This window comes from Agelaius phoeniceus, chromosome 1 (assembly GCF_051311805.1).
Source record: "Agelaius phoeniceus isolate bAgePho1 chromosome 1, bAgePho1.hap1, whole genome shotgun sequence".
Taxonomy (NCBI): Eukaryota; Metazoa; Chordata; class Aves; order Passeriformes; family Icteridae; genus Agelaius; species Agelaius phoeniceus.
In genome coordinates, this window is record NC_135265.1 from 36,761,679 (window position 1) to 36,783,491 (window position 21,813).

At 37.3% G+C, this 21,813-nt stretch overlaps 1 protein-coding gene across 8 annotated transcripts in view; it reads right to left on the reverse strand.

Moving 5' to 3' along the window:
* TBC1D5 (TBC1 domain family member 5) overlaps positions 1-21,813 on the reverse strand; it is a 318,053-nt gene that overhangs the window by 42,328 nt on the left and 253,912 nt on the right. For 6 of the 8 annotated variants that reach the window (XM_077176555.1, XM_077176560.1, XM_077176561.1 and 3 more), the window contains 4 exons: positions 16,513-16,598; positions 10,543-10,820; positions 5,800-5,865; positions 17-180 (listed from right to left, as the gene is read on the reverse strand). In XM_077176555.1, coding sequence (XP_077032670.1) covers positions 17-180; positions 5,800-5,865; positions 10,543-10,820; positions 16,513-16,598 — 594 coding nt within the window. The remainder of the gene's footprint in view (positions 1-16; positions 181-5,799; positions 5,866-10,542; positions 10,821-16,512; positions 16,599-21,813) is intronic. The other 2 variants (XM_077176564.1, XM_077176562.1) reach the window with 1 other exon arrangement.

A 21,813-nucleotide genomic window follows, 5' to 3' on the forward strand; every position in this document is an offset into this window, starting at 1 on the left:
AATTAAAAGAACCCACCGACTCTTTTCTGCTCATAGTTTTGCTTTGGGAACGAGAGCGGGAGATGGTGCTGAAAAAGGAATCCTTTTTTGAGGCAGACAAAGGTGGAGATCCTGTAAATTCACGTCCTCCAGACAAGCTCTCTATGCTTGGAGATGAACTGATGTTTTTTGAACTTTGGCCTGTAAAGCAAGTATAAAAAAACCCAAACAGTTAATCAATGGGCATTTCCTTTTTCCCACAAATACTTCCTTGTCTCAACTGACATTGACTGAGAGTCACAGACAGCCCAACATAGAATGAAATGTTGAAGTGTGTCAGCATGCACTGAGAGATTGAAGGACTGTTCTCACATGGAACTTAATTTCTGTATGAGAGAAGAACACAAAATCTTTGTGTATATATAGATATATATACACAAACATACACTATCTAGTACACACCTGTATCTATATATATGCTAAATGATGTGTGTGTATATATACACACACACACATATATATATATATAAAAATAAATATCACCTCATTATATGCCTGCTAATATATCCACAGACTGAGGAACTTCAAGCCCTGTGAGGCAAAATGAGCAAAGTACCATCTCATAAAACTAAAAAAAAAATAAATCTGATATCATCAACACTACAATGGAAATAGTTTTTTCCAACTATAAAGCTTGGCAAAGAATGTTAACAAGAACTTCAGATTCCAAAAGTGGGTTGGAACATTGAAGATCTAGATCACAATATTTAGACTTGAAGCAGGAAAAAAAGGAAGTTAAGTTTGGAAATAAACATAAGCTCTCATGCTTCAAATTTTAAGGCCATCACCACCTAACAGCCACTTTGATGAAGTCTACTTAATAGTTACCTCTTGTCATTTCATGGAGCTTTTGAAATGAATCCAGCATTGTCCACTATCATAGTGAAGACAGGTAGGGAGAAGCCTGGGCTGGATCACCATGGCAGTGTATGCATCAGGCAGCCTCTGATAAGGCTAGTTTTCTTCTAGTTGAGGCTTACAAAGTGTTTTCAAATATTTAAATCAAAATTTTGTTTTCATTTGTTCCAGGAGGAAAAAAACTCCAGTATGTCAGTTTTCATCAAATTTCATTAAAAAAATGTTGCCTTAGGACAGATGCTAGTTTAAAAAAATCTTTTTATCATGTGTATGATGAAGTCAAGCTCGAATGACTCCATGAAATTGCAGAGTTTTCCATTCCGGGAAAAAGTTAAATAGCACAAAAAGCTAATGCTCAAGAATTCTCCCTATCTCTTGTTTGATGGCTATTCTGATGAGAGGGTTTATGTTTCCCTCTTTCCTTTCTTCTTTTTTTGGTATGCTTTCATGTTACCACCTATAGCATTAAGTATGATTCTCTGCAATCAAATCTTTCACAGTTTCTTAAGGGAATAAATACAGATTTATTTGAAATATACTTTTTGGAAGGAGACTGTTAAATGCAAAGAGACCGAACTAGCAAAGAACAAAACATTACGTGTGAATAAACAGACCTTAAATGACAAAACCCAAGAAAGGATCTGGGTTTAACATGCTGAACATTTTCTAGACGAAAACTCATATAAATTGCTTCCCATCTTGTCCTTCATTCTCTGTTGCTTTTTTCTGCTCACTTCCCCCACAACCCTCCTACATTTTATGCTCTGTTTCTGTGGACCTTCCTGTCTGCCTCCATCTCTTCTTCAGATCCCTCCATACTGCCTCTTCTGCAACTTCTTATTCTAACTTATTTCTTTACATATTTTTTTACTTCCCACCAACTTCATTCAACTGGATTTTTCTGTTTCTTCACAGTCCTCCTCCAGGCACTTACTACCTACCATCTAGTCTGAGAAGCTTCCTTAAAAGTGCATGAGACTGATGCTCTTGTAGATCTCACTTAACTTCTGCCTTCCCATTTTATAGAAAAATGGGATATGCATAAATCATGTGCACTGTAAATAATTCTGGAGATGAAAAAGGAAAAAAGACTGCATGGCAAACAGCAGAAATTATTCAGTTGCAAGGAAATTTTTAGAAATTTTCTAATTTTCGGATGAAATCATGTCACTTGGCAACATTGTTATCCTTATAGTTGCCTTTATGTAAGAAAAAAGACTTTTTATGCATTTCATAGTGGCAAATGGAAGTGTGCTTTTGAAGTAGGTAAACTTAAAAATAGTTTTGGAACAGATGGAATCACATATTTTAGCAAGTAAAGCATTTATAAAAGCAATTCACAAAGCAAGAGAAGCCAATATAAATGCTAAACGTAAGAAAAAAGTATTTGGTGGACAGAGTAAAGTGCAACAGAAAAATATTTACTAAGTATATATCATATTAAATAGCCTCTCTTTACCATCCTAGTAATAAGAAGATATATTCCTTATAGGGTGAAGATTAAAAAAACAAACAAAAAACTTAAACAATGAGCAATGTATATTTTTCACATATGCTTCACTGTATGGCCTGGACTTAACACAATTCACCTGTAAATAAGCAGATTATGTGATCAAAATTAACAGATAATATTGAGAGAAGAACACTTTAAATATATTTGAGGAACCCACACACATGAAATAATACATCTTGGTAAAACAATGGAAAAAAATGAAGTATGAAGTTTTTTTTTTCCTATAATCTGTCTTACAGCTCTAAGGAAAAAAATGTCAAAAATATAGTAAGAAAATGAAAAGACAGAGAAGTGTCCTCATGGCCACTGCAAACAGCTACACTTCAAAAGATGGATCACAGTTCAGAGGAACAGAATATGCAACTACTTGCATAACCAAACAAGATTTTGTGGACAGAATAATACAAGTGTCCTAAAAAGGAATTTGCTCAAATAACATCAAGAGCTTTGAACAGTTTGGTTCTCATGGCCTTAAATTATATAATGAAAATAAAAAATAAGAGCAATACAAGATCTAGTTAAACTAAGACAGAGATACAGTAAAGTAGAAGTGATAAAAATACTGCATCTGTATGTTTGATACCCAAGTAAGAAGAAAGGTTAGGATGCACCTGATCCTTCTGCATGAACAAGCAAATCTGGGGAAATTATTATTAGGAAACACTATTTTTTTTATTTTGCATCCAACCCTGTGAACAGTGCTGTGACATGGATTATCTGGGGATATAATTGAGAATTAAGACAGAAAGAACAGCACTTATGAATAACTACAGTGTGCTGCAACTCATAAAGCAGGAACCTTGGATTGTGATAGTCTTTTCTAATTTCCAGAGGAGTCATGGTTTTTACAACTGTAAATATGAAAGCTGAAAGACAGGTCACACCAATCATATGTTTTTTTCCCTAATGTCAAAAAAAAAAAAAAAAAAGAGAAAAGAAAGAGAAAAGAAAAAAGACATCTATGATTTTCCCAACACAGAAATGTAATGAATCACAGAATATTCTGACTTGGTGACTTGGAAGGGACCCACAAAGATCATTGAGTCCAACTCTTAAGGAAGCTGCTGCAACAACATTTAACTGAGTCACCACGTTGCTTCTGAAGTCCTTCAGATGTATCATGTATGCCCTGTGCACTGAGGCATTAACAACCCTCACATAACTTTGGAAACAACACTGTAGTACCAACACACAGATTTTGGGATCTCAGGACAATGACACAAATGCCATTTGTACCTTCACTGTTCTGTGTCTTACTGATTTTACATCTTTCTTAATGTGCAGTGTGGTACATTCTGCACTCTCTTGACAAGAAGGTAATGGGACAGAGTTTCTAATTTTGTATTATTCCTCAAAAAAAAAAAAAAAGGAAAAAGAAAAAAGAAGTCTTACCCTTCATGTAGAATCAAAATGCATAAAGATTGCAATAAAGTACAGTTAACTAAATTCGTGTCCTTCTTCTTGAGCAGCTTAATCAGCAACCTGAGAACACTACTGAATCGAAACTCTCATTTTTGTCTGCTCATTCTGTCAATATCAGATAAATACATTATAGCTCCTTAAAAAACATTAGAGAAATCTAATCTCTGACCATCTAAGCATATAACAGAAGGTCCTAAAGCCTATATAAAACAGGCTGAAGAAACCCCATAAACATGGAAATCAAATACACGCTTATGAAGCACACAGAACAAATATGGAAGGATCCCTGACGTATGCAGAAGTCAAAATACATTACCATGTAGGATGTTTCAAATATATACACACATATATATATATATATATATATATATATATATATATATATATGTATATGCATTCTGAAATGCATAAATAGTTCACAGTAATGATGCACAGGATTTCACACACTAAAAATACATCAATTTCTGAGGCAAAAAGGAGCAATGTTATCTCCATGGGCTGGCTTCTAAGTGGCTTACTACTTGCCTGTTGCTAATGATGCTGGGACTGACCCCAGGGTGAGAAATGCTCTGCCTCAAAACCATTTGGAAAACACAAAAATGGGACAGTGGAAAAAGGGACCAACCTGTTGGTATCATGGAGACCTCTGATGTCTTGCAGAGAATGATAATTTAAATTTAATGTGATCAAAAATTAGGCCATATAATAAAGTAAAAGGTGATGGCAAGGAGGAAAAGACTTACAATTAAAGGAAAGTGAGCTTCAGGTCTTACTAAGTTTGAGTTAAGTTATGGGGGATATAACCAGGAACACTGGTGGTCCCTGCTAAAACACATGAAAAATCAGAGGAACGTGCAAAAAAGACATAAAAAACTGATGGCTCATTCTGTTTGGTCCCTACAGAGGAAAAGAATACCTTTCATAGTTATAAGAAGAGCAAGGAAAAAGGCACCAAGAAGATCAGAAGTATGGCACTATATATAATTCAAAACCATTCAGATCTGCTCATCTGTCTGCATTTGCTATAGTGAGGATGTAGAGTATTAAAATTTGCAAAAAGAACGAGATGAGTTTTATAAAACTTTTCAGATAAATTAGTTTCCCTTTTTCTCCTGCAGTGAAATTGGAGCAAAGGCTTCCAGCACTTTCAAAATTCATTCAAACCACCTCATCACACAAATCCATGTACTTTTTATTTCAGCCAAGGCAGGTAAGCTCCCTGTTAGTCAAGTGCACCACAGCAGATGTTCGGCCCAAAATACCTGCCCCAAATATAACAGGAGGGAAGTAATGCAGCTAAAAGGGACAATGATGGTGGAACTGGCCCTGATGACAGAGTGGGAAATGGGCTACAAAGTGCAAGAGCACAGAGGTTTGTAGCACAGATAGATGCTGACGCACGGTGGATGCCTGTGAAGAGACACAGACACACAGAGACATATAGACAGACACACGGACACACAGAGACGCACACAAACCCACAGATGCATGCACAAGACACACAGAGACAGACACAAACCACCACACACACAGACATGCAGGCAGACAGACACACGCAGAGACAGACAGAGACACAGACACACATACAGATAGGCGCAGAGACATACACAGACACAGACACAGAGACACACACACAGACATAGACACACAGACACACACAGACACACACAGACACACACACACACACAGACACACACACCCTCACACACAAAGACACACAGAGACAGACACACACAGACACACACAGACACAGACACACACACAGACACACACACACACATACACACACCCTCACACACAAACACAGACACACAGAGACAGACACACACAGACACAGACAGACACACACACAGACACAGACACACACAAAGCTCGGCAGGACGCGCAGAGCGGAGCTCTCTGCCGGCACAACAGCGGCGCTCGCTGGCGGGACAGCGGCGGTGCCGGCGGGCGCCGCCCGGGCCTACCTGCGCTGGCCGGGCTGTGCTGCTGGGCCTGGGCCGGCCCCGGCGGCGCCGCCTCGCCCGCCTCGCCTGGCAAACAAACAACAGCGTTAGCGCGGCCCCGCCGCTGCAGCTCGCCCGAGGGAAGAGCCGCGGCTTTGGGGGTTCAGCCGGAGCTCCCTGCTTTGAACAGAAAGGACATTGTGAGAGAGCGCTGTAGGGACAGGCAAAAGGAAAGGGGAAGGTTGGATAACCAGTTGTCACAGGCTGCAGAACCCCAGTGCTTTTAAGTGATGATTTAGATCAAAATCTAAACTTAACTGAAGAGTCAAAACCGTTTTTTGCTGGCAGTTTACAGAGACAGTGCCATTCTGCTATTTGAGAGCTTCACAGAATGGCTGAGGTTGGAAGACCACTGGCCCAAGCCCCTTGCTCAAGCAGGGTCCCTTAGGACACGTTACTCAGGACTGTGTCCTGATGGCTTTTGAGTATCTCCGGCAAAGGGGACTCCACAACTCCTCTGGGCAATCTGTTCCAAGGCACGGTCACTCACGCAGTAAGGAAGTTCTTCCTCATATTCAGGCAACATTTCCTGTGCATCAGTTTCTGCCCATTGCCTTTTGTTCTACTTCTTGGCACCACCAAGAAAAGACTTGGGGGCTCCACCCTCTTCACACCTCCCTGTAGACACTATCCCTTGTCTGTCTTCTCTTCTCAAGGCCAAAGAGTTCCAGCTCCCTCAATTTTGTCGTGAGGTGCTCCAGTCCCCTAATCTTCGGAGCCCTCCACAGGACTCACTCCATGTCTCTCTTATACTGTGGAGCTCAGAAGTTGTATCCTTGCTGTCAAAAGATTCATAATTGCCTAATAATATGTATATTTATATGTTTTTTAAAAAGAAAAAAAACCCCACATTTGTCAATCTGTGTTTTACTCCTTTAATTTGTACTCATTTCTGCTATTAATGAGGACAATTTCTTTATCCACATGAAAAGCATACTCATTTTCTAGAGATAAATAAATAATTCTAAATAATTATTTAACTTTATAAATAATTCTAAATTGCGGGGATCATTTCTTTAGGGCATACATGTTGACTATGGAAATTCTGTTTGTGTTACAACAAATACCATAGTAGTATCAACTCATAAAAACAAAGAGTAGCCTGGAAACTCTTTAAATACAGTTTTGGCAGAACTTTGTCTTTTAACTGGTCCTCTAATGTGTCCTTGTGATAGAGCTGCATTTAAATCAAAACCTTTTGGGTTTCACCATGAAATGACCTAGAAGGAAAACTGTATCTCGCACTATCAGGGAAGAAGAGAAAGAGAAATGCTTTTTTTTCTTGGCAATACACTGCCATTTGGTAATCAAAGAATATCCAGTTTCTGAATGATGAAGGATCCACTGGAACACACAGGGCAATTATTGAGCTTTTTTCCCCATTTTTTTTCATTATAATTTCTTTTATCTTTCAAAATAACCACCTCAACTGAAAATCCAATAAACTCAGTATCTGAATTCAACTTTTGTGCCAATGAATTACTTCACTGTGCAGGATCAAGAGAATGTTTTAATCCCTCTTCTGATAGCAGGCTACCTTGCATAAGTAATCAGTAATGATACCCGATCTTCTTCTGTGCTGAGGACAGGCTGAATGGTACTAATATATTATTAGGAGGAACTGAATTTCCAATTAGATGTCTGGATACTTCGTTCAGCTGTGATTTGTAATGCTGAAGACTCATCTGGAATTACAGGCTTGCAATTATGGTTGGGTTTTTTTCCCGTCTGTTCTTTTTCCCATTTACATTATCTAAATTATATGCATTTTTTTTCTTACAGAAATTCAGCAAGTACCAAAACTTTGGAGTGAGAAGTAATTACAACTGATTATGTAACCCAATCATCCCTCATCTAGAGTATGGCAGCATGAATGGTAGCTGGTTTGTGAGTGGTAACTCTGTTGAAACAGAGCTGTTAAAACTGGGAGAGGATTATTTTGACAGTCCTGCAAGGTATTTTGCTACCAAGGACTTCTTCACAAAGTAGATCAGCCAGTTAATTTAATCTCTTCAAACGTACAAATCTCTACATATTAATTTAAATTATCAGCACTACTTCAGCATTCAAACCTGAAAAGACCAGTAAGAAAAAAATGGATTACTTATTTTATGGCTTGATGCCCGTTAGATTTACAGCACTTTGGCCTGTTATACTGTCCAACTGAACATCTGTGTGTATTACATCAGCTGGAAGTGCAAATGTCTTTCAATTTAAATCCTAAATCCATGTCTCTGCCTACCTCAGCTAAATAACTAGGCTCCAGGAGGCTGAGGAGAGCTGAACACACAGGGAAGAACAAGAACAGGAGACAATTAGTGACAGCTAGTTAGTAATTTGGGAGCCTTGACAAGTAGTTTTTAGATACTCAAAAAACTACAGCAGAATCCAGAGCTAGAAAAAAAGCCAGCATAGAAGCTAAAAAGTTCAGCACAAACATGAGTGAAATGAGAGCTTCTAAGAGTATGAATATATTTTAAATCCTGAATCTCAATGCCCAGGATGGAAGTACTGGCAGCTGTGGAGAGTACCCTCATTCACTGGATTTTCTGTACAGATCTTTTTTGAGGTGGTGTTACTGTCCTCCACAGAACAGAAAAGACTTACTCTTGCTTTTAAGGTGTGATGGAGCTTGTGCTGTTTACAAAGGTCACTGCAGCAAGCTTCGAAAGACTTTTTAGTGTGTCTCCACCATGGTGCAGCAAATAGGGATTTTTTTGCTGAACATTTAAACTTACTTCAGAGAGAATTCACTGGGGACCCTCTAAAATACTTTCTATTTCCTTTTGTGTCTCTTTAAAAATACAAAGTATGGCACTTGCAAGCATAGCTGCCATCATTTGAAATTTTTATACAATTACAGGCAAAATACTTATAACTGTACAGGTCTGGAACAACAAACGCAAGAAAAATGTCACTAATATGTAAAACAAAACTCTGTCATCTGAACCTATTAAAAATAGTGTATTTACATTTTTTGCCCTTAAATTACTTTGCAAAGGCTGTACCAAATATGGATAGACAGAATATACTAAGAGGAAGCTGCAGTATGTTTTTTCCACTTACCATGAAAATGCTTTGTGCCCTACATCATACATTCTTCATAACTTTACCAAATCTCCATATTCCTGTTGATAAAGCAATATGTGCACAGCTTGTACATAACAATGACCAAACATAACTACAATTTGTTATTCTGATTCTTGTCTGGAAAGGTGCATTTCCTGATTATATATGTTAATTGGCCCATACAACAGGCCATCCTTTAGCAGCCACATCAAGATTAAGCTACAATCAATCCCATCTATAGAAGTTTTTTCAAATGGTGTGCTTTTACTACATTAAGCAGTGAAAGAAAACAGCTACCCAAGAACCACTTTTAAACTCAAAAGGGGGGAGGAGAATAATGTGATAAGAGAACTATGGAAAACTCTTAAAAAATCAAAGAAAAAGTCTCTCTGAAACAGTGTAAATAATTTTGTTCTACACCTAATTTTACTTCCATTGTTGTGAAGAGGATTTGTATCAAAGTTTCACCGCATTTCAGTTTCACCTCTGTACTGTAAAACCCTTGCCGGAGCAAGTTTTGAGATTCTCCTGTAACTGAGAGAAGCTGCATATCTAGATTTTGCCAAGCAGCTGCAGTGGCCCTTACAGAAATGCCTGTATGTGCCTGCTCCAAAAGAACAGCTGTACCTTTCAGTTTGGCTCCCTCAGTGTCTGCTGGGGATGCCATGCATCATGAAAGGGCCTTTGGACCATATGGGTGCCACAGCAAAGTGAGAGAACACCAACTGCAGCTATGAAGTGTTATTTCCCTTCTTTTACACTTTCAAATCTGGTGAAAAAAAATAAAAAGATGCAATCCTATGCCAAGGTTTAGGTCAACCAGCACCAGCCTCAAGCTCATAACCATGACACTGGATGAGTTGCTAAAAGCAGCAGGTCCTGTTTTGCTCTACATACTCCTTGAAAAGTGCATACTGCCATGGGCTGGCTGGAGGTGAAAAGCAGGAACCTACCTTGAGTGTGGCAGAGTATAGCAAACAACTACCAAAGCTGAGCTTGTGAGTTTGTTGTTTGAATAAGCTGTCCTCAAGAAATATAAAAAGGCTTAAGAAAAAGACACAGTGTTTACTAAATAAATTGCAGAGGGTCATGTTAAAAGACAAGTTCATATTACGGTTCAAATAACTTTTAAAATAAGCTCCACACATTCTAAAGGGAATAAGAATTTCTTTATTAAGAATTCCTCTCCAACTTCCTTCAGTTATTATTATGTATTTAGCTAATACTGTTATGCACGGGATTTTTTGCCAATAACCTGAAAGACATGTATGAAATTAGTCTTCCATTTAAAAAAAGGTTGCATGTAAAAATCTGAAAAGTTAACTGGCTCATGTTTCATATGGTAGTGATTAGTTTGGTGGCCTGTCTGATGCAGTTTCTGGTTCATACATTTTTAGAAGTTCAAAACTTCTTACAGTATTTGTACATTCTTGAGATAACATCTAATTCTGTATTGCAGTGCAAACGTGCTGTTGTACTTGGCATAAGCATCCTGACTAACAAAATACTTTTTTTACTGTTTCCTCAAAATATGTGCACACTGATATAAAAATCAACAGAAGAAAGAACTTCAGCCCTGAAGATGTATGACAAAGCTTCCCTCAGTCACGGTGCTGCCACACCTTTCCCCCTTACCTTTGCCCAGCTGAACTGGCATGCTCTCAGACTTCATCATCCTCTGCTGCTGTGACTGGTGGTGGTGGTGGTGCTGCTGCTGCTGGTGGTGCTGCTGGTGCTGAGAGGCTTCCACTGTGCTCCTGCTTGGCATTGAAGAGGGAGGGAAGCTGCTCCCGCCAGCAGGAGTGCCCACTGCCCCACCCGAAGCCATGGCCGGAGCAATGAGCTTTCGGCCAAAATTCAGTAAGCTGTTGGAGACTTTGTTGATGTTCAGAGGGGCGGCTTTAGCACTGGCACTGAGAAAAGAGGAGGAGAAATCATTGCATCATTGCCAATGGTTTGCACAGGCACAGCCATACATGCATAGTTCTTCAAAACATGGAGATAAAAATCCAAGATTGGAACATTACAGAGAAGGTGTTTTACTACAGTTGCACTGGAATACACACAGAGACCACAGGGACTGGGTGTGGTATCAATTTTTTCCCAACCAGAAGTGGACAATTTTTTTTGGTCCTTCTCCCTGAAAAATGCAGACTAACTCCAAACAAAGTGAGTTTGTACCAATTTTCCTTATTTTTTAAATTTGCCTTCCTAAATCAAAAAGAAAAAAAGAAAAAAGAAGAGTGATAAATAGCAATTCAGGCTCTACAGAATCAAAAACTTTATAAAATTGAATTTTTGCACTTATTTGAGGACTGCTTTAATATTTATTTCTGTTAGATTAAATTCTCTCCAATGTTTAAAATGAGTCAACCACAAACATTTCTTTCAGCAAGGAAAGCACTGGACTGTCCTTTTAGATTGGCAGAGCTAGATGTCTCTTGCTCTGAGTTCACCTTCTGCCCAGCCCAATCATTTTAAACCAAGCACTTTTTAACAGGAATCTTGATTTCCAAAGTGATTTTGCTGAAGATCTGCTTCAGGGTATAACACATATACTGAATCACAATCCTTATAATTGTTACTTTTTATTTTTAACTACAGTGGCTATTTAATTCACTTCAGTTACATGCAACATTAAGAATGAAGAAATTGTCAAACCATTTAATTTGTCTAAAATAAAGAGGCAAAGAACCTTTTAATTCCCAGTGGAAGTGTTCACATAACCCACAGATTAGCAAAGCCATTCCTAGTTGTTCATGCAATAATTCCCTGCCTTATATAATTAATGGTTGAAATACCCTTCACAGAAATATATCACAACCACAAAGACCTTTTCACTCCAGAGGTTTTACTTTACTGATCTGTACTTCCATGATATAAATAGCTGTCCTTTAAAAACATGAAGAAATGTAATTAAAACCAACACAATCATTGTACTGGGGAAAAATAGCTTTACAATGTTTTGGGGAAGTTAAACTAAAAATAAACTTCAAATAAATTAATACGGGTAATTTGTAACTTCTGCAGACACCTGGAAGAGTAATTTTGATTTTGCTCTTCCTCTAATTTCTCTATTTGTCTCCAGAGATGGGTTTTTTTTAGAATTCACAATACAAACATGCACACACATATAGAACATATCCAGAAAATAACAACAGCTGAGTTGTTTAGAATCAGAATAGATACTCAGAATAGACAGAAAAGGAGAGCTATCAGAAGGCAGTATGAGAGCCTCACACTCACAAGATACAGCCCCAAGCCGTATGGGGTGCTTCTGCCATATATACTGGTGATGAAGAAAGATGGCATCTAGAATGTTTTAGAAGGAACAGCAGTGCAGAGGCTGGGACCAAGTGTTGCTTCCCAGTTTATGGAAGCTGGGAAAGAATGATTGGTGGATAATAATTACAGGATGTTTCTGTGCCTCCGATTTTATTGATTGCTGCTGGTGTCACAGAATGTCCCTCCACAGTCATCTGAGAGTGAATGACAAAGTCACTACGAGGAAAGCACGTGCAGAAGTGTATAAAATACTGTTGCAGGAGGTCCAAATGGTTTCAAAAACAAACTGAGTAGCTGTGAGACTGAAGTGTTAACGGTTAGTGACTCAAACAATCACTGATTTGTAAAAGCTTCAGGTGCTTTGCTGAGGCCAGGTTTGCACCCCCCAACTGAAGGGGAGGAGGAGAGTTTTTGGATGTTTGATGGCTCCTGACCCTGACCCTGCTGAACCTGACTCTAAAAGAAGTCCAGAGACAGTAGTGCACTCACTCCATGCGGTGCCTGCACTGAATGATTCAAGGATTACTGGTGTATCACAGTGCTGGGTCTTTACTGCAGCACAAAATGGAATTTCTGAAGTTATAGCTGATTTGGTTCCACTAACAGTGCAACACCACCACTGCAAACTCAATAGCCATAATATAAGCACCCATGTGATTGAGCATTGATGGGTTGGTCTCAAAGTCCCCTTCTAATTGTCCTGCCTGGGTGGTGAAGGAGCCAACAGAGAGTTGTGGTTTCCAGTTTACTTCAGGCAATTGAACGCCCATACTCTGCCTTTAACCACTGCTCAGCTGGCAAAGCTTGGAAGGGAGGGCAATACACCTTAAACAGCCTCCTTCAAGGGTATGAACATTCACCCAGCGTTGCTCAGGCTGTGCAATGAACAGTCTCACTCCATCTGGAAATGAGAATAATTAGAGGAGACCCCCCTGAAAAGGTGGGGGAAGCAACAACAGCAGTGTGAAAAGTACTTCATGAGACTAAAGCTGAGATTCCACCTGAGAAATATCTTAAGTCCAAGCTGTTAAACAACTTCAGCCACTAAGGGGTAACCTGTACAGACCAACCCCTCGAGACTTTTATTGGCTTCTTTTGCCAGGAAGGATGCCAGAACACTCCCACTGAAGATCAAAGGACATGAGTCACTCCCCTGAGAAGTCCAACACTTTGGTCCTCTCAGACCCTCCAGAGCCTGGATTTACCAGATTAACCAGTCCAGAGTGAGGGATAGCCACTGGATGGAGTGGATTTATATGTGAAGGCTCACAGAAAACAGCCAGGGAGATTTGATAATCACTTTTCCCTTGGGCCATTTAAAATATTTGGTTATTTTTGCAGTAGACACAGGAGCACAAATGTCAGCATTTCAAAGTGAAGTTGCTGTTCTAGTGAATTATGCCGGACAAGAAAAGGAGTTGGGTACATGAATCACCACTCAATGGATTGCTTCTTTTTAATAATCTGCCTGTAGTAGGCTGAGTTTTCTATTTTTTTTTTTTAATAGGAACCTGCTAACAGGTAAGATCAAGCTGAATGGGATCTCAATCAGTTATCAACAGTTGGCAATAAATCTCATTACATTGCCAATTTTGGGGGTCATACCAGTAATATGGCTGAGATTCAGAACCCATAGTGTACTTTTTCCCTCCGTTTACTGAAAATAATCACTAAAGTTGGACTTTGGGGTGGTACATATCACTCGCTCACCTGAAACATTAACTTAGAAGGAAGATAATGGCTTGCACATTGAGTCCTAGGTTTACATTGTCTCTAAACCTAGAACCTTGGCAATCACTAATAAACCCCCTTGACTTTGCACAAAAAATTTGCTGAAAGTACGTGATTTACACTGACAGGCCACCTGAGCAACAAAGCCACTGGACACTTTGAGCTTCATGTATCATGGGAATTGTGATAGTACAGAGATGCAGGAAACAAAGCTTATACAGAGGCTTGTGTATTTGTGTCCAGCAGATTGTTTCTTTCTTTATTTTTCAGCTATATTTTGCTTAATAAAAAGGTGTCAGTTTTAATTCTACACTGTTTGATTTGCTGCTTTGATATATATGTACACTGTAACAAATTCGTTTCTTTGCATTTTTCAGATGGTTGGAAAGAGACTTTTTGAAAAAAAACTTCATTTTACTGGAACAATAAACACGAACAATTGCCAAGCCTTTATGTCCGAAACACTATTTTTAAAAATGCTTCCAACAGTAAAATGCAAGAATGTTTTAGAAGTACATGACAACTGGAAAGGATAGTTATCACAGCTCCTAATAACCTGTGGTGTGATTTGGCTGTGCTATGAACTGACACTGCTAATGATCAGCTCAGAACATGTATAAATTAATGAAAAATAAATAATGATGCTATCTAAATATCTTTTCAAGAGGTGGTTTTAAAAAATGTATTGTGAAGTAAAATCTGTACAATTTCTCTGAATGACAGCTTCAGAAAATGAACAATAGTGGGGTGATACATTTCTGGAGGACTTACATTAAAAGTGAACTGAAGTTCAGTAAAATAAGAACAATGTGTCTACTTCTTACCATTTAAATGTCTGATATATTAATGCAAAGGATGATTACAGCCATCAAACATGGATCAATCTACATTTTAGCCATCTAAATGTACCAGACATGCACAACAATTACAAGAAAAATACTGATTGATTTACATTGTAGAGTTATCAGCAGATGCATTTAAAAGTAAGGCATCAGTTTAAAAATATGAGTATCAAGGAGACGTGAATTCCATCCACGAAGCAAACAATTTTGTTTCATCACAATAAGCATCATTGACCTTGACTGTGAATGGTGTATTTTTAAACTAGCAGTAGGAAGATGATTCAATCTCTGCAGTTTTCTGCTAAGATGGAAATGTTTTGTTTTGGAGGCCTTATTCAAAGGCATTTCTCTTTTCAGTAAGTAATCATTACAAGAGATGAGAGACAAATAGATGAATATGACCGATTAAAAAGTTTTATATGTGATAAAATAAGCAATATATAGTAGAGATTTGTCAAGATATTTTAAACATATCACTGAGCCTGTGGAATTAAAGATTAAATAGACCTGGTACTTGATTTAATACATCTCTGCTCACTGCAGAAACATTTCCTAATGTACATCTTCCAATTCTCTCCCTAGTCCAATTTTAAACAACTTTACCACATATGACCTACTCTAAGCATTCCTGTCTTGAGATGAATTTATCCCAGATTTTCTTCTATCTGAATTATTCTTATCTCATTTGGTGTGTAGTCTATGTGTGCAAATAATTTATATTCCTACATAGATTTAATCAATTCTTCTTGGAATTTAGGCTTCCAGCAGGTGTCATTCTTGTTTGGGCTTTATGATTTACTTGCTTTTTCAAAATCCTTGAAATCTTTCTTTTTGAAACTTCAAACAACTTATTTTTACAGTTTAGGCAACACTGCAGATAATTTTTCAAAAGAATAAGTAAAAACATTAAGAAAATGCAATAGAATGCAGCAATTTTTGACACCTGTTCTCAACTTTAAAGCCTGAATTATAAAGAAAAAGGCTGTTTTGTAGTCACTCTACTTAGCTTTAATTTCTGCTTCTTTGTCCCTTTTTAAAAGCTTCTCAAACGACACCATTTTAATTTGAGTTGGCTTTTAATGTAGCTGATTTCAACAGAATGTGACAGCGATGCAAAAGTCCAAAAGGCAGCAAGTTCCCATGAATCAGCAGGCATAGTGAACGGCTGGGGCCACGTGCAGCCCAAGAAACTGCCTGTGACTGTGTCAATTGAAGCTTTATCTCTTGTGCTGGACTGACCTGCAGCCACCAGCAGTCACCTGCCACTGGCACCCACCTTCTGGCCACCCAGATAATATGGCCTTGATGAGGAATTTTGGTGTTATTGATACAAACCACTTCTAAAAGACGAGAGGTAAAGTTTTATAAAAATTACTTCAAACTGGATTTACATTAATTCAACTTAACTTAGCTTCTGGTACATGGATACTCCAGCTTATAATTAGGTGCATTATCATCAGAATTAGTTCAGCTACAGAACTCACACTGGCAGTGTTTTACTCCGTTTTTAGGATACTTGTCACTGTGTAAAAGTGTCGTCAGCCTCCATTAAAATTATGCCAGCAAGTGACTGCAATACTACAAGTAAAAACTTCAATTTTTTAATGTAATAATAGTTAAGGGACAGATTTGAAATTAATGCTTTTAATACTGCTTATGTAATTCCTGTTTAGTATAAACGTGACTTCTGAAACATGTTTTAATGTAAAGTCTTAATTTGCTGAATATATATTTAGAAATAGCTTACCGGGTTTTGTTCATCAAGTCTGCTCCACGTGCTTTGTAATAATCTAAATTTTGTTGGAACTGATGAGTCACCGGTCTTGGATTTCGCTAAAAAATAAAAGAAGTACTTCATTGTAAATTTCTGGGACACTTTAAGCAGAGACATGAAATATGTTCATTAAAGATGATTAGAAACTTACAGAACAATTTGTTTTCCTGGGATCTTATTTTTTCGAGGCAGTAATGTCATTTACATTAAAGTGAAGACTCAAAATACTTAACATCAAACCAAATTCTACCTGTAAGTCCATTCCATGCTCACGGAAATCAGTACTCTTCCACATGGAAGAGTCAGTTTGCTGTAGTGGTAACATTCCTAATTAAATCAATAATTCTTGCACAAGATCAGATACTGATATGATTTCTTCCTGCAGGTCAGGTATAGAATTTGACCACCTCCAAGCTAAAGTGCTATGCTTTTAAAGAAAATGGTAAGAGTATGGAGAAACTACAGCAATTATTTTGAACTGAATACATCACTAGCAGTATCTCTGTTAAGCAAAGAATTAATTTTAGTGAGACAGCCTGAACAATCCCACTAGATGGCACACAGAGCCTATTTTTCCTCTCCAAGTTTCACCCTACTGAAAACCGAGGCCATGAATAAAGAACTGTTGTTCTATAATAAAATATATATAATTAATATTGAAACCAGAATCCACTTGTTATTGTCCACTTCTGACACAATGAAACTCTTTCATGGAATATGCTGCCTTCAGTAGTCCTGAAATCATCCTTTTGGGATCTAAGAATCCATTGAACATTAAGCATAGCCTGCAGTATATGCATAAAGTATCATGATTGATTGCATCCATCCTGAAGGACACTATTTGGAGGGAAAAGCAAATATTTTTAAGTGAAAAAAACTTGCATGCAGATGGAAATGAAATAACAGAGTGGTACAGAGAGGCCCTTAAAAATATATATATATAAATGAGAAATGGCTTAAATAATTTCTAGTGCAAGAGAAAATGGTAAAGTGGTAAAAATTTTTCCACTTTAGTGGAAAGCATAGTGATCAGATTTGTATAAAAGATATCTAAATACTTTCTAAATACTTGCTACAAAGGTTTAATCATTTATTGGCTGTTGCCTTATATTCTGATCTGCCTTCTTAAGTCCTGCTAGTAGTAAATACAGTTTTAGTGAACCATGCATTGACCTTTCCAAAACCATTGTTCACAGGTGAGAATATTATATTTTTGACAGAGTTAGTCTTCAGGTGTTTCAGTTTCACATGGTATATCTGCTCTTCAGATTTCATTACAGACTGGAGTATCTACAGTCTTATCCTCTCATTTTCCACATACCTACAGATAGCCCTCCTTCCTTGAAAATCTTGTTTTTGGAGGAGGATACAGGACTTGAATTTTAAGGACCAAAACATTGCAAGAGCACAAAAGGAAGAAAGAAAATTTATAGAATTGGTAGATACCAAAGGCCAGGATGATTTCTGGAAGCATATTTAAGGGTGGGAATTTCCAGATTGTTTCCTGCAGTTAGACTTAATCTTGTATGAAATGTCTCATTTTCTTTCTTTGGAAACACAATAAACATTTTAAACATATATGTTTGTAATGTTCATTAAAAAATGAAGCAACTAAAAGCTATTAGACAAGCATTAAAAAAATTCTCATCTATCCTACCACCCACACTGTAATGGCTGTTCTACATTTTTCATCTCCTGTTATACAAACAATGTTTGAATAACTCTACCAATTCATAGAGCTTGAAAGTCAGTCCTCATCAACTGACAGCAATAACAATGAATCAGCTTTAGTTACTATTGCTCTAGTTTGGTAATTCAATACATTTCTATGATAATCAAATCCAAACTGACGTGATGAGGATAACTGATGGTTCTGAGACTTCTGTCTGAGTAATCAAACAGTGTAACTTTTCTCCTATGAATTAAGTAACTTCTTTCTTTACATATTTGGAAGGGTAAGGTTGAAGAATAAGAGATGGATAAAATAATGGGCACTTCTAAGCCATAAGACAGCTTTTTGTAAAGTACAAGTTACCAAACGTTAGCCAGATTTGCAATTTTCTTCCAATAACTCGGTATATATTGATAGTTAGCAAAAACATTGAAATTTCTTTTTCACCACCCAATAAATAATAAAATGATTAATACACATTGCTTCTGAATTAAATAAAACCCAAAACCAAGAGGAAAAGATCATGTGGAACAGTACCAGATTATTACACATTGCTTCTGAATTAAAAAGATTATTACACATTGCTTCTGAATTCAATAAAACCCAAAACCAAACCAAAAGGAAAATTTGGAACAGTATCTTGAAACATATTTATGCAGAAATGGCAAGCAATTGAAGACATGAAAAGCTGATCTACTATCTAAGCACTTAAAGCCATTAATAGGAATAACATCTAACTCAAACATATGAATGAGGCTCAAGCATTACTTTCACAGAAGCCTATTTAAATTCCTGTGAGGTTTAAAGGTATCAAAGGAAGCAGCAGTTTAAAGTACTATTACATGCAGTGAAAAAAAACTCTCTGAAAAAACATTAGAAATAAAATAGAGTAAATGCAAGGGTTACTACCATGACTTCTTTTGTAGCATCACTGATATATCATCTCAAAAAAATTCAATATTTTTATATTGAATAATAAATTATTTTATATTTTCAATATATTTCAAAATTTTCAATATTCAACCTGATATATATGTTAGCAGACAAGTATCTGTGACGTATCACCACAGAAAATTTAAATACTTCAGAAAACTGAAATTCAAACAGTAAAAAATACATTATTTTGAAGATTATGATCTTTATGTCGCTGTGTTTGTCCTTTAAGTTTTGTATTCTTTTCAACTGTTTTGGTAAGTTAAATGTAAAATGCAGAACAGAAAACCTACACAATTACGATGCTTGTTTTTTAAGAATTTTAAAGTAATTCCTCTTCTCTAAGCATTCAATTTGAGCTATCCCCTAAATTACAACCTATGTATCAGAACTAAGGACTAAATTTATTTACAAAAACCATATCTCTGTTGCTTAAAATATTCACAGCAATCAGTTTTTTTCTGACACTGGGCAGTTTAGAAAGATCCAATTTGTATTTTTCATTACTTAAATAAGTAAAGTTATTCCCTTTCTTTTTCAATTTGTGTACATTATTTTGTTACTAACTTTGATAAAATAATTTTTTTCTTAAAAGGATAATGTTAAGATGACAGTGAAATTAATCCTTCAAATGTACAGTTTGTTGAATCCCTCCAAGAAATTGTATGAGGGCTGAGGGCATTGTACAGATTAACACATATATGGTTTTCCCCTAGTAAGGAAAGAGAGAGCAGAAATACAATACTAGAACAAACCCCCTTCCCCCCCTTTTCTCACACCCATTTTGTAGGAGAAGCCTGCTGGATTTATAATTCTTCAAATTTTAATGTCTATTTAGCGTGAATATAGTTTCAGCTGCTAGAAAATGCTCAATTTATGCTTTTAAAAGGACAGTGTATGAAATTCACATATAGAAACACATAGAAATAGATGTGATTTTGGACTTTGTCTCTTCAAAATGTATTAGCCACAGTCCAAAGGGGAAAATGTTTCAGGTATCTCTGAGGCACTCCTGCTTCTGAGCCTTTCCTTTGCTAAAAGATCCCCCTGTCCCAGCTCATTTGCCTGCTGAAGTCTCCCTGTCCTCCTGTCTATTCCCAGCCAGCCCCAGACTAACTCACTCCAATTCCCACGGCTGCCAGGAGGTTCTTGGGGACTTTTTCTTCGCCTTTATCCTCTTCCAGGGCTGAACTAAGTTATACCCACAGCTGCAATTTTCCTAGGCCAGGGCTCAGAATCACCTTGAATGCAGCCGATCCCCTAAACCTGCACAAACTGCTGAAAAGCAGCTTCCACCAGCTAAGGATCCTGCCCCACATGCTCAAATTCCCAAGTAAACCCCTTTTCCTCCCTGGCCTCTGGAGACAAATTGCATCACGTTACCTACAGAACAGACAGGATATAGCAAAGCGTGTTCGTGTGTGACACAAGTCACAGGCTGTTCTACAATGCACCTGGTATCTCACCCCCTGAATACACAGCAGGTTTAAAAGTTTACATACAGGTGCAAGTGGAGGGATCTTGATAACACTCTTCTTTGTTGAGGTATTTTCTTTTCTCCCTTTTTAGTTTTATTAAAAAGGGGAAAAAAAACCAAACACAATTTTACACAAAATCTGAAGGTTCAGAATAAGAGACAAGAATGGAAAAAGATTTTCAATATATGTAAGGAAAAATGAGACGTATTTTAGCAAATGTGCTATTGCCTCAATGCCAAGGGAAAAACACTTGTCATCAGAGAAATGAATTGCTCAGCTGTTTATAAGCAAAAAGCTCTGGGGGAATTTCTCAAGGCCCAAACCACAGAGCATTGCAGGGTTACACAAACATATGTTGCAGGTGTTTTAGGGTAGACAGGTGGGAAAACCTCAGCTACTAAAAAAATACTGCACTTAATAGATTGTATCTGAAACTAGATAACCTCAATGCAACAGAGAAAAAACAAACAAAATAGCAGCAGTGAATTCTACATCCAGGCAGAATAGGCTGACCAAAATAATCATCTCACTAATGTCAAATGGAATGTTTTAAAACTAATTTTTTCCAATATATTTTCCAAATGCTGCCAAACATTTATTGTTTTTTCCTCTAAACTACTAATAGTTTAAGCCTAAATCAAAACCCAGACTGAACCAAACATATGTAAAAAGAAGAGAAGGATCATGATGGAACATTGTTCTATTTATTTAAACCATTACTTTTAGGGAGCCAGTTTTCTCCTTTTTCCCTTTGTCAGCTGACATGGCAATACTGGATTTCTTCATAATTCCTGCACTGCCTAAGAAATTTTTGTATTAAAATTCTATTTTTTCCTTTTTATTTGTTTCTAAAGTTGGAGGATCATGTGACCCTAAATTCAAATAGGACTGAGAGGTCCGGAAAAGTTGATCTTTTCCTGCTGGATCATCTATGCTACTTTTTTCAATAAAGATGACATAAACTTGACAAAAATTTTGACTGGGAACAGAGCTGAAATATAGCAGCTGAGATGGATAAAGGATACAGTTTGTTCAGTTCAGCAGCAGTTTTTCCATCAGGCACTAATAATTAATGTGAAGTATTTACTGATTATTATCTAATAACTTGAGAGAGGATTTCACCTTTCCTCTTTTTATTTTGTGAGATGTTTAGGCAGCTGTCTCCTCCCCACATGAACACACTTACACAGT